Source organism: Branchiostoma belcheri, unplaced genomic scaffold (assembly GCF_001625305.1).
Source record: "Branchiostoma belcheri isolate BF01 breed outbred unplaced genomic scaffold, Haploidv18h27 scaffold80, whole genome shotgun sequence".
Taxonomy (NCBI): Eukaryota; Metazoa; Chordata; class Leptocardii; order Amphioxiformes; family Branchiostomatidae; genus Branchiostoma; species Branchiostoma belcheri.
The window spans coordinates 372,433-384,342 of NW_017804465.1; the positions used below are offsets into that span (position 1 = coordinate 372,433).

General features: G+C 41.3%; 1 protein-coding gene across 1 annotated transcript in view; it reads left to right on the top strand.

The window, feature by feature from the left end:
* The window catches only part of LOC109486503 (poly [ADP-ribose] polymerase 14-like), a 29,611-nt gene that overhangs the window by 8,083 nt on the left and 9,618 nt on the right, over positions 1 to 11,910 (top strand). The window contains 13 exon segments of the mRNA XM_019790340.1: positions 455 to 691; positions 1,475 to 2,248; positions 2,467 to 2,573; positions 3,122 to 3,251; positions 3,754 to 3,990; positions 4,455 to 5,204; positions 5,695 to 5,789; positions 6,044 to 6,173; positions 6,715 to 6,951; positions 7,340 to 8,761; positions 8,976 to 9,132; positions 9,612 to 9,684; positions 10,238 to 10,336. Of these exon segments, the coding sequence (XP_019645899.1) occupies positions 455 to 691; positions 1,475 to 2,248; positions 2,467 to 2,573; positions 3,122 to 3,251; positions 3,754 to 3,990; positions 4,455 to 5,204; positions 5,695 to 5,789; positions 6,044 to 6,173; positions 6,715 to 6,951; positions 7,340 to 8,761; positions 8,976 to 9,132; positions 9,612 to 9,684; positions 10,238 to 10,336 (4,448 nt within the window).

The following is an 11,910-nucleotide window of genomic DNA, read 5'->3' on the forward strand; positions in this document are numbered from 1 at the left end:
ATTTGATACTGTCTTACCCCCACCAAAAGATCTGCTTGGAGATTAGTGGAATGACTTGTTTGATTACAGTTACCTTTCAAACCTTGATCAACTCTAGATAATTCTAAGAATCAATATTACTAGAGGAAAAGTTGTGATCATTGGAACAATGTACAATGATAATGATACAAAAATGTAGCTTTTACCATTCTGCTATGCCAGTATAAAAATCTAGATGATTATTCAGTAACACCATAGCATTATGATGAAGATACTGAATGTGATCTGTTTTAATTATTATTGCAACAACACAATTCAAGAAACCAAATTGGTGAGTATTGTGAACACGCACATTACACATTACAGAACACATTTCACATTTCACATTTCAAAACAAAGTCTGCATAACCCTTGATAAATAATGCAGTATAAAAATACATGTAAAAGAACTTATTTTATCCCTTTTGACTTCAAGATTTTGAGCAGATAACAACCAAGGCAGAGTACACACCACTGGAGGGACAGCAAGTTATCTTGGAGAGAGTCCCCGTCCCAGATGGCATCATCGTAACAGACCTGCCAGACACTGTGTCCAGAGACCTGCTGGAGTTGTACTTTGACAGTGAGACAAGGAGCGGTGGAGGACCTATCTCAGACATCAAGATGGACTCCTCCACTGGAACTGCTGTTGTCCAGTTTGATGATGCAAACAGTATGCAATCTTTTGTTTCTTTTTTTCTATATCTATCTATTACTCCTCCTCACCTCACCGGTCCCATAGCAGTCTGTCCTGCCGTCGGGGCAACTAAACTGTCCACAAGACTAATGATCCACCCAGGGCGGTTCTCAGCCAGACTTGTCAGGTGACTCAGGGGATGTCCTGTCCATTCCTTCAGGTCACTAATCCAGGTCCTTCGAGGGCGCCCCCTCAGTCGTCCACCCTCCGCCTTCCCTTGCAGTGTAGTGTGAGCTAGGGTGCCCTTTGCTCTGGTTACGTGACCGAACCACTGCAGCTTCCTCTTCTTTACCAGTGACAGGAAACTGGGGAGAGGGCCTGCCAGTGACTTGACTCGCTGCTTAACTTCTTCGTTTGTAGTGTGTGAAGTCACCAGTGGGTCTGAAGTAATCTCCGGTAGCAGTTACTATCTATTACTAGTGAATGTAATACAGTAGTCACTGAATGTTAGACAAAGTCAATGACTGTAAATATCTACTGTAAGTCATTAAAACTCTGTAGTACACAAATCAGTGGCTAACCAATGGCTTGTAGATATTTAGATGTACGTGTAACAGATATAGGATTTAATCTTTTCACCAATGATAGTAACATTACATGTTGGCTGTGGTTTATGTATTCAGACAATATTTCCCAAATCCAAGCTGTTCCGTTTGAAAACTTTAATGATATCTGTTTGTTTTCACCTTGTTTCCCAAGAATTACCTAGGGATAACTAAGTCCTTAGTAACTTACTACCTTATTTTGCTTTTCTTACAGCTGTAAACAGGGTTCATCAGACATCCCCACACATTCTACACAACACACCAGTAAGTGTCAAACCTTACTACGAAGGCCTTGTTGAAGTGGTGGATGACGATGCTCCAGGAGCATTCAAAATGCCTCAACCCATCAGCATAAAGATCAGGCCTAAGTTGATTCCGTTTGCCTTTACCATGCCAAAGTATGTGGAGCAGCTGACAAAGAAGTTAGCAGAAGTTAATGCAGAAGTAGATATGACAGTCACAGATGAAGTAAAAATCTCACCGACACTGACTCCCGAGATGAAAGGTATTCGGAAGTTAGCGAAGCACTGGGAAGACCAGAGTCAAAATTGTGTGGAAAAGGTTTTCACACAGTTTCGGGCAACAAAGATCCCTGTGGCAACTCAAATCTGGCGACGCACCAAGGACAGATTTGAAAAAGCGTTTGAAAAGGTGAGTAACTTTCCGTCAAAGGGGGATGATATTTGGGTCCTGTGTTTTGATGATGACGATTTAGGAGGAGGAGTGGTTACTCTGATTGGAACAACAGAAGCTGTCTCCAGGGCAAAGCTCGTCTGCAACACTTTCATCAGAGAGACAGAGAATCTACTGGACTGGGAAGCCTCCAACAACATCACCATCCAAGTGTCAGGATTCCTGTCAAGGCAGTGCCCAAATGAAGAAATGCTGAGGCTGTACTTTGAGAACAAGAAAAGGTCTGGGGGAGGAGACATCCAGGAGATCCAAGTCAGAGACAAGAAAGTCTTTATTGTCTTCAAGAATCCTACAGGTAGGAAACTGTTATTTTTAATATAATTATATAGGTCTGGCTTAAGATAATAGCTGTAATGCAACATTGGAATGATGAGCAGTATGCTTGAACTTTAGAATAGATTATAGCTCCAATGTCATACCAAATTGTAACTCTAATTTCTGTTATGATCTAAGGGTAATATGGTATGTTTCCTACACTTTGTCCACAATTATCTTCTTTTGATGTGTTCATAGTTGCTTGGCATGTTCTGCGTCGAGACCATCGCCTTGAGGGAACCACTCTCAAACTGAATGAGGTTCAGCACCCCAGAGCACTGGACAACACTCATCTTCTGGTCAAGGTACCGTAACACTGGTTTTTATCTTGTTGCTCTGCATTATTAAATTTGTCGCATTATGGACTGTACTAGTATCCCTTGTTTGATTATACATGTACATGTACTGCTGTGGGGGTGCCCACAGACACAAATCAATGGCAGTCAATTGTTTCCTGAGGTAGCCTGGTATCCAGCTACTAGTGTATCGTAGTTGGGGCAATCTTCGGGACTCTTAGACACCTGTGATAGAGTTTCGCCTATCATAGGCTTTATAAATTTAACTCCCGTTATGCAAAACCTACCAGGGATCCTAGCTGAGTCCGACTGGGAACAGCCCCAAAGAGAACCCGTGTCAACTGTGATAGACTGGATACCAGGCTATTCCTGAGGTGGCTCTGTCCAGTGGGTCCACACTTGACACATGCTTAGATGATCCAAGGTTTTCTTCAATGGTCTACTACGACTTGTCTGGTCATAAAAACAGGGTGCGGCACAAAGTTTGTCTCAAAATGGAACAAATAATTAAAAGAGTTGATGATGATTATTTAATTTTCTTTCTGTGCACCTAACAGGGACTCAAGGAAAGCACAACCAAAGAGATTCTTAGCCTTTACCTGGAAAACATCAGCGATGATGAAGTGATGACAGTAGACTACAGCACACAGCCTGGAGTTGCCCTGGTCACCCTCAACAAGATTTCTTGTAAGTGTTTCTACGTTTATATGTCAGTGTACTTTATGTCCTCTTCAATATTGACCATAGTTTATTCCTTATTTCCATCACATCAGCTCTACGGCATCTACTATCAAATGGCTAGTTTGATCACAGTTAGCAAATTTAAGTAAAGACTTTAGCTTTAATCCTTATACTAAAGTACAGCTAATCATCATTGGCACAAACATAGTAATTGATATCACGAGTTTTATGATTCTGATATGTCACATTGTACACAATTTCAAAAACAACACAATATGGCAGAGATCAGTTGTGATCTGACTCAATTTGTACTGCAGCAAAACAGCACACATGGACCACAGGCAGCAAATTGCGGGACAGGTATTGTGCACCACACCTTGTGTAATTACAGAACACATTTCGCAATGATTATTTCATTAAACAAAGTCTGTACAACACTTGATGCAGAATACATAATTTTTCATTTAAAAAAATGTAAAAAAAATAATTCAACCATTTCAACTTTAAGACTTTGAGATGATGGCAGCCAAGGCACAGTTCAGGCCACTGGAGGGACAGCACCTTACCTTGGAGAGAGTCCCCGTCCCAGATGGCATCATCGTAACAGACCTGCCAGACACTGTGTCCAGAGATCTGCTGGAGTTGTACTTTGACAGTGAGACAAGGAGTGGTGGAGGACCTATCTCAGACATCAAGATGGACTCCTCCACTGGAACTGCTGTTGTCCAGTTTGACGATGCAAACAGTATGCTTAATTTTGTTCAGTTCTTTTTTCTATATCCTGCTTTAAATTTTAGTAAGCAAAAGCCAATGGATGTTTGACAAAATAAAGAATAAACTGCAAAGCTCATCAGTATGTGGTACACAAAATCAGTGAATAGCTCAAACTACCAAAGTCTAAATTACACTCAATAACAGATGTTATTGAGGAAATGCAGTATTGATAGAATATGATCATGATAAAAGTTACAACTGTCAAGTTAAGATACACTTCTAACAGATTTAGGATTTCATCTTAAGATTAAAGAAGGGCTGTGGTTAGGTTTATGTATTAGACACATAGCTTTACCAAATCCAAAGTGTTTCATTTGAAATGATATCATTTTGTTTGCTCGTTGTTCCCCAATCAATGATTTGCTAGGGATTACTATTAAGCATTTAGTGTTGTTGAAGCACACAGACTCACCCACTGTCTCTGCCTTCTTACAGCTGTGAACAGGGTCCACCAGAAGTTCCCACACATTCTACACAACACACCAGTAAGTGTCAAACCTTACTATGAATGCCTTGTTGAAGTGGTGGATGACGATGTTCCAGGAGCATTCAACATGCCTCAACCCATCAACATAAAGATCAGGCCTGAGTTGATTCCGTTTACCTTTGCCATGCCAAAGTATGTGGAGCAGCTGACAAAGAAGTTAGCAGAAGTTAATGCAGAAGTAGATATGACAGTGACAGATGTAGTAGCAATCTCACCGACACTGACGCCCACCATGAAAGGTATTCGGAAGCTAGCAAGGTACTGGGAAGACAAGAGTCGAAGTCATGTGGAACAGTTTTTCACACAGTTTCAGATAATGAAGGTCCCTGTGGCGATTCTCATATGGCGACGCGCTAAGGACAGATTTGAAAAAGTGTCGGAAAATATTGGTGATGATATTTGGGTCCAGTGTTCTGATGATGACTATTCAGGGGGAGGAGTAGTTACTCTCATCGGAACAACAGAAGCTGTCTCCAGGGCAAAGCTTGTCTGCGACACTTTCATCAGAGAGACACAGAATCTGCTGGACTGGGAAGCCTCCAACAACATCACCATCCAAGTTTCAGGCTTCATGTCCTCCCCAAACGAGGAAATGTTGAGGCTGTACTTTGAGGACAAGAAAAGGTCTGGAGGAGGAGACATCCAGAATATGGAAGTCAGTGACAAGACAATCTTCATTGTCTTCAAGGATCCCACAGGTAGGAAACTGTTATCTTCTCACACATGAATAAAACTGAGCTTTTAGAAGTGTTTGAGAAGACGAAGAAAGTGGTCACTGTGTATTAACATCCTTCCAGCTCACAACTTTTAAGGCAAATCTTCCATAGTTCTGGCTTAAGATAAGGCTGGCATGCATTTAAGTATCCTAACTGTTATCCTGACCTAAATGCTTGAACCCAAAAAAGCGTATGGCTTCAATGACATACATGTACTTACTTATCCTCTTCATCCCTTGCGAGACATAAGACTGATACTTTTCCTTTCCGTTTGGGTCTGTCCTTGGCCACCCTCTTCACTGATCGCCAGGACAGTCCCATAGACAATAGGTCATCTGACACTGTTCTTCTCCAGTTAGGTCTGCTTCTATTTCTTTTCCCAGTGTCATACCAAAGGTCTAATTTGTGTTATAAACTAAAAAGAATGGCATTACACATTCCTTACACATCTTTTGATTTGATGTGTTCACAGTTGCTTGGCAGGTTCTGCGTCGAGACCATCGTCTTAACGAAACCATTCTCAAACTGAAGGAGATTTGGCCAGACTTCACTCATCTTCTAGTCAAGGTACAGCTGCAGTGATTTTTGTCTTGTTGCTTTGCACTTGTCAATTTATTGCATTAGTACATACCAATTTAATTTGTTGGTTCTTGGATTTGCCTCTTCATTTTTTTCCGATTTGCACAAAAATCGCCCCAGCCACTTCCTTGGTCTACCACAACCTACATGTATATGTAGGTTGTGGCACATACGTTTCAAAATAAAATGAAATGGCGTATTTATGGCTGATGATTACCTTTTTTTCTGTGCACATAATACAGGGATTCAGGGAAGGCACAAGTGAAGAGGCCCTCCAACTTTACCTGGAACATGTTGGCATTGATGAAGTAATCACAGTAGAGTACGGTACACAGCCTGGAGTTGCCCTGGTCACATGCAACAACATTTCCAGTAAGTTTGCACGCTTGTTTGATTTGATTTGATTTGATTTATTGAAATTGCAACAGTGCAATACACGCAGGGCAGAGGCAGCTGTTGCTGGTGTTGTGTCCCACACATAGAAACGAATACTGGACAGACAATACTCATTTTAACTTGAGTCTAGTGGGGTGTGCCTTTCCCAAGGGCACAAGATTGGTGGCATGTCAGGACTCGAACCCGGGACCTCTTGATTCCAAGTCGCGCACGCTGCCGTTGTGCCATACGACCCCACGATGTTGTTTGCTAATGTGTAACAGCACACATTCTTTTATTTCTTCCAACTTGATAAAGTTTGATCACAGTTAGAGAAACCAGTCAGCTCTGGGTAATTCTTTACACTACATGTAAAGATTTAAAAGAACAAGTTGTTACGACTTAGTTGTCATTGGAGCATAAAGGGCACCCCACATGACACATCACAGAACACATTTTGCATTTCAAATCAAAATCCATTATTGTTACTGTAGTAAAAGCAATTATGTAAAAGAATTTCATCCATGTCATCTTCAAGACTTTGAGGGGATGGTAGCCAAGGCACAGTTCAGGCCATTGGAGGGACAGCAAGTTATCTTGGAGAGAGTCCCCGTCCCAGATGGCATCATCGTAACAGACCTGCCAGACACTGTGTCCAGAGACCTGCTGGAGTTGTACTTTGACAGTGAGACAAGGAGCGGTGGAGGACCTATCTCAGACATCAAGATGGACTCCTCCACTGGAACTGCTGTTGTCCAGTTTGATGCTACAAAAAGTATGCAAACTTTTCTTTCTCCTTTTTTTTTTGCTTTAACATGCATTAGTAAGTATAGCCAGTTAGATGCTAGATGAAGTCCATGATGACTCAAGTAGTAAAACAGACTGGAAGGCTTTGCCTATTCTGAAGTGGTCCAGACATGCCCTGGTTGGCCATGCTTATCCCAATTGTGAGTAAAATAAGATAAGATTGAAGATTTAATCTTCAATTGATTAATCAATGGCAACACATACATTGTACATGTATTGGCTTTGGTTAGGTTTGTGTATTACACAAAGGCTTTACCAAATCCAAGCTGATTCATCTGAAAATAATAATGATATCTGTTTGCTTCTTACTTCCCAAGGATAACTTAGGGATTACACTACCTTTGCTTTTCCTACAGCTGTAAACAGGGTTCATCAGAAGTCATCACACATTCTACACAACACATCAGTAAGTGTCAAACCTTACTACGAATGCCTTGTTGAAGTGGTGGATGACGATGCTCCAGGAGCATTCAACATGCCTCAACCCATCAACATAAAGATCAAGCCTGAGTTGATTTCATTTGCCTTTGCCATGCCAAGGTGTGTTGAGCAGCTTACAAGGATGTTAGCAGAAGTTCATGCTGAAGTGGATATGACGGTCACACACGTAGTAACAATCTCACCGACACTGACTCCCGAGATGAAAGGTATTCGGAAGTTAGCAAAGTACTGGGAAGACAAGAGTCGCAGTTGTGTGGAAAAGTTTTTCACACAGTTTCAGGCAATGGGAATCCATGTGACAAGCAACATCTGGCAACGTGCCAAGGACAGATTTGAAAAAGTGTCTGAAAAGGTGAGTAACGTTGCATCAGAGGAGAATGATCTTTGGGTCCAATGTGCTGATGAAGAAGGAGGGGGAGTGGTTACTCTGATTGGGACAGCAGAAGCCGTATCCAGGGCAAAGCTCGTCTGCAAGACTGTCATTGAAGAGACAGAGGAGCTACTGAAGTGGGAAGCCACCATTGTGACTGATAACATCACCAACATGAAAGCAGCCAAGCTGAAGGTTCTGGAACTCAACAAGTTTCAAGGAAAGCATCGAGATGTGGAGATCAAGTTTGACGTAGACAACCAGAGTGTGGGCTTCAAGGGTCAGCGAGCTTTGGTACAAAATGCCAAGATTGACTTATTTGAAACAACCAACAACTTAGCTGAAGAAAGGGTCTCCCTGTCACGAGGAAAACTGTGCTACTTGAAGTCAGACAAAGGAAGGAAGCATCTAGAAGACAGTTTAAAGAAGAATGACATCAAAGCGGCCTTTGATATGGAGGATGAAGAAATGACTCTTTTAGCTCATCAGGATTCAGAGGTAAATGTGGCAAAATACTTGCTGCAGCAAGTTGTTTCAGAATCTTCTGTGGCTGTTGCAGAGGAAAGTCGTGATCTGCTGACTAAGCCAGATTTTGCTTCACACTTGACAGACGTTCGACAAAGGCTGTCAGTTGACATCCATGTTGCAAAGGGCAAGGTGTGGGTGGTTGGACCTCCGGAGAAGGTTGCCACTGCATCTAATGACATTGAAAGTTACATCGCCCAAAACACTATCATTACTGTCAGTATGGAGGTTGCTGAGGGAACAGCAACATTCCTGGATTGTTACCGCAAAGCAGCTGTCACAAATGTTGAGAGAAATCATGCAGGACAACAGGTACAGATCACAATAGACCAGGGGAAGCTGTCTGTGAGGGGGAACAAGGATGGCATACAGAGTGCTATGAAGCAACTGCAGTTTCTCATAGACGATGTTGCAACAGACACCATGACCATCACAAAGCCAGGTCAGCTCTCTCTCTTTTCTCTTATGTTTGAAATTTTGCTTCATCGAAATGTATTTTTTGTCTGTTTTTTCTCTATTTCATGGTTTCTTGAAGCTTGTGAAAGTGTGCTATTGCTATTGCTAATTTCCAAGAATACATGTGCAAATGTAACATGCAGCAGACAACACTTGAATGAGATGAGTGTTGTATTACATGTACCCATGCTCTTATTCAGGAATGCACAAGTTCTTCACAGAAGGAACGGGGAACTTACTCCTGAAGGTAATACAGATGGAAGTGAAATGTGTGATTGTGGTGGGGGAAAGCCAGGTGCACCTACCAGAGCTGCAGGAGGGACCAGAGAAGGTGCCACACCTGGGGTTCCAGATGAGGTGAGATGGACCCCCCCTCGCCCACACCAGTTTACTATTAGGCTTTTCCCACTAAGAATAAAATTGTCTGGATCGAACCGAATAGACTTACTTTGATCCTTGAGATCAAAGCTGGATCAAAGAATATCTATTTGGCTCAATCTGGACAATTTTATCCTAGTGGGAAAAGGGCCTTAGTCTCTTAGTCACATGCCATTGTATTGTAGCATCTGTCACAGCATTCTTCAACAACAACCCTGACTGTACTCTGTCAGTTGTTTGCTTCACAAAAATATATCTGAAAAAGACTGATGCCTTCAGTACATATAAGACAAAACTCATTTAAGTCATTCAAGAGAGGGGTTCCTCAACAAGAGCAATGTCACCCTGGTATGATGATGGTAGTCTGCTCCATTCTAAGGTGTAGTAAGAATACTAAGAGTTTTGGGTCAATGTCACAAATGTGCATGCAATCAATCAAGACCTCTGTCCCCTCTCAGGCCCAGCAACACTTTAACCACTCCAGAGGGAATCACTATTCAGCTGAAGAAAGGGGACATCACTGCTGAGGAGGTGAAGCCAAAAATTTCATAACAAAAAAATTATGTTTCAATTCAAGTAAATGCTACACGTACAAAAAATATGGTGATCTGGCCCTTAGGCCACACCAATTTAATTTGTTGGTTCTCGGATTCGCCTCTTCGTTTTTTCTGATTTGCAAAAAAAAAAAAATTTGATTCTGGTCCTGAATCAACTGAAAAATGCTCATGTTTTGCCCCCCAACAGTTGAGGAAAGTCCTTTTCTTCCTAGTTGTTACAGTTTTCCCATTCATCATTGCAGTGGTGTGATTAAAAGTTCAAAATTCAATGTTTAAATTTTTACCCAGCCTTTTGTGTTGACTTCATGGCTCATTTCATATTTAAGCCTATAATAGGATGCCTAGACCTGTTTTGATTTTATTTTTTTTCGCCCTGTCGCTTCATATTTTTTCTGAAAAAATCTGAGAACCAACAAATTAAATTGGTGTGGCCTTATTCTTCATTATGCTCTTGCAAGAAGAGGTAGGTTGGCTTCATGAACCAGTGAAATTACAAAAAAAAACATTGCTTGACCATTCTTCTCCAGGCTGATGTCCTTGTGAACACAACAGATGGTGATCTTGACCTTTTCCAGAGCGGTGTTTCAAAAGCCTTTGGACAGGCTGGAGGACAAAAACTACAACAGGTGGGCTGGAAGGTGTTTTGATCTTTAGCACACTGAAGTAGATTTTTGGCTGCCAATTCTCAATTTAAATGTGTTTGTAACAATGCATATCAGCTACTAACACTTGTAGTGATAGCGTTCAGCACCAAGGACAGGGCCAGTGTTTAGCCACAGTTACTGCACCAAGTTCATACATGTATCATTTATTACTCATACTTGCAGACTTTTAGTTTTATTTTGTTACATGTGTTTGTAATGATAAATATCAGCTACTAACACTTGTTGTGATGGCGTTTAGCACCAAGGACAGGCCCAATTCTCAATAAAGACTAACAACTTTTTTTCCTGGTTTCAAAACATGTCTTATCACTTGTATAGGAAATCATACCATCATATTCGTTCTAGCTCTGAGTGAAAACCACAATAACGTCTCGACGTTACGATCAAAATGCTATCATTTTCTGCAAACATGTACATGCAATTTTTGTTGCAAAAAGACAAGAAAATGTAAAGAATGACAACTTCCAAGTACTAGTATAGCTTTTTTGTTTTCCAATTTTACGTTCAGCTAGCTATGTAATGTGATTTGAACTTAATGTTGATTTCTTATTTTTGAATTGTGATTTTAGTACTATATTACCCTAGAAATAGCTTTGACTGTGCATTTCTAATTAATAGGTTACTTCCAGTTATCTTTTAAGACTATCAAATAGAGAAATAGTTATATTCAAAACTGTGACTTTCTTAAAGGTGTTTGTAACGATAAATATCAGCTAATAACACTTGTTGTGACAGTGTTCAGAACCAAGGACAGGGCCACACAGTTACCACACCATTCAAATTCTTATTTATACTTGCATATTTGCAATCTTATTTAGTAACAAGCCACTCTCTCTCAAATTGTATGATACAAAAATAACTTAATTGAGTACAGTCAAACCTGTACTAGCGGTCACCTTTGTATAGTGGTCACTCGGCCATAGCGGTCAGTTTTTGCCGGTCCCTTGAATTTTTCCCATTGACGTAAGCATTAAGAATCGTGTCTATAGCGGTCACTGTTCAACGCGGTCAGCGGTCACCCCATTCCGGTCCCGCCGGCATGTCAACACCGCCGATAGCGGTCGCGGCTGGCCGTAACCCGCTAAGCACCACGGCCGTAACACCACCCCACCTCGGGCTACGACCGTTATGAGCCTTGTGATAATTTTCCGATCGCTACATTTATACTAAAATGTGAACTGAAAATTAAACTCCATATGTGTATGAAATAAAGGAAAACTGGCTTTTGACACGAAGTTTCTGCGGTCGCGGGTGTCTTTGATATCTGCGTTTTCCCCAACACCAGTGCCGTGCGTGCCGCATGGAGCTTTCAATGGACTCGGCCGCTCGGCGAAGATTACGGCAATTATCTTTACAAAAAAACTTAAGAATATCCATATTTGGTTCTCGATTCCTTGAAATGCGTAGATATGTGCATAGCTTCCGTTTTTCATGAGCATAATTCAAGAAATTTGGCTCGAAAATGCGTTTCGTATTTTTCCAAGATGGCGCATGTTATCTGCAGAGGGAGGTCAATTGGGGTCATCGGAAGACTA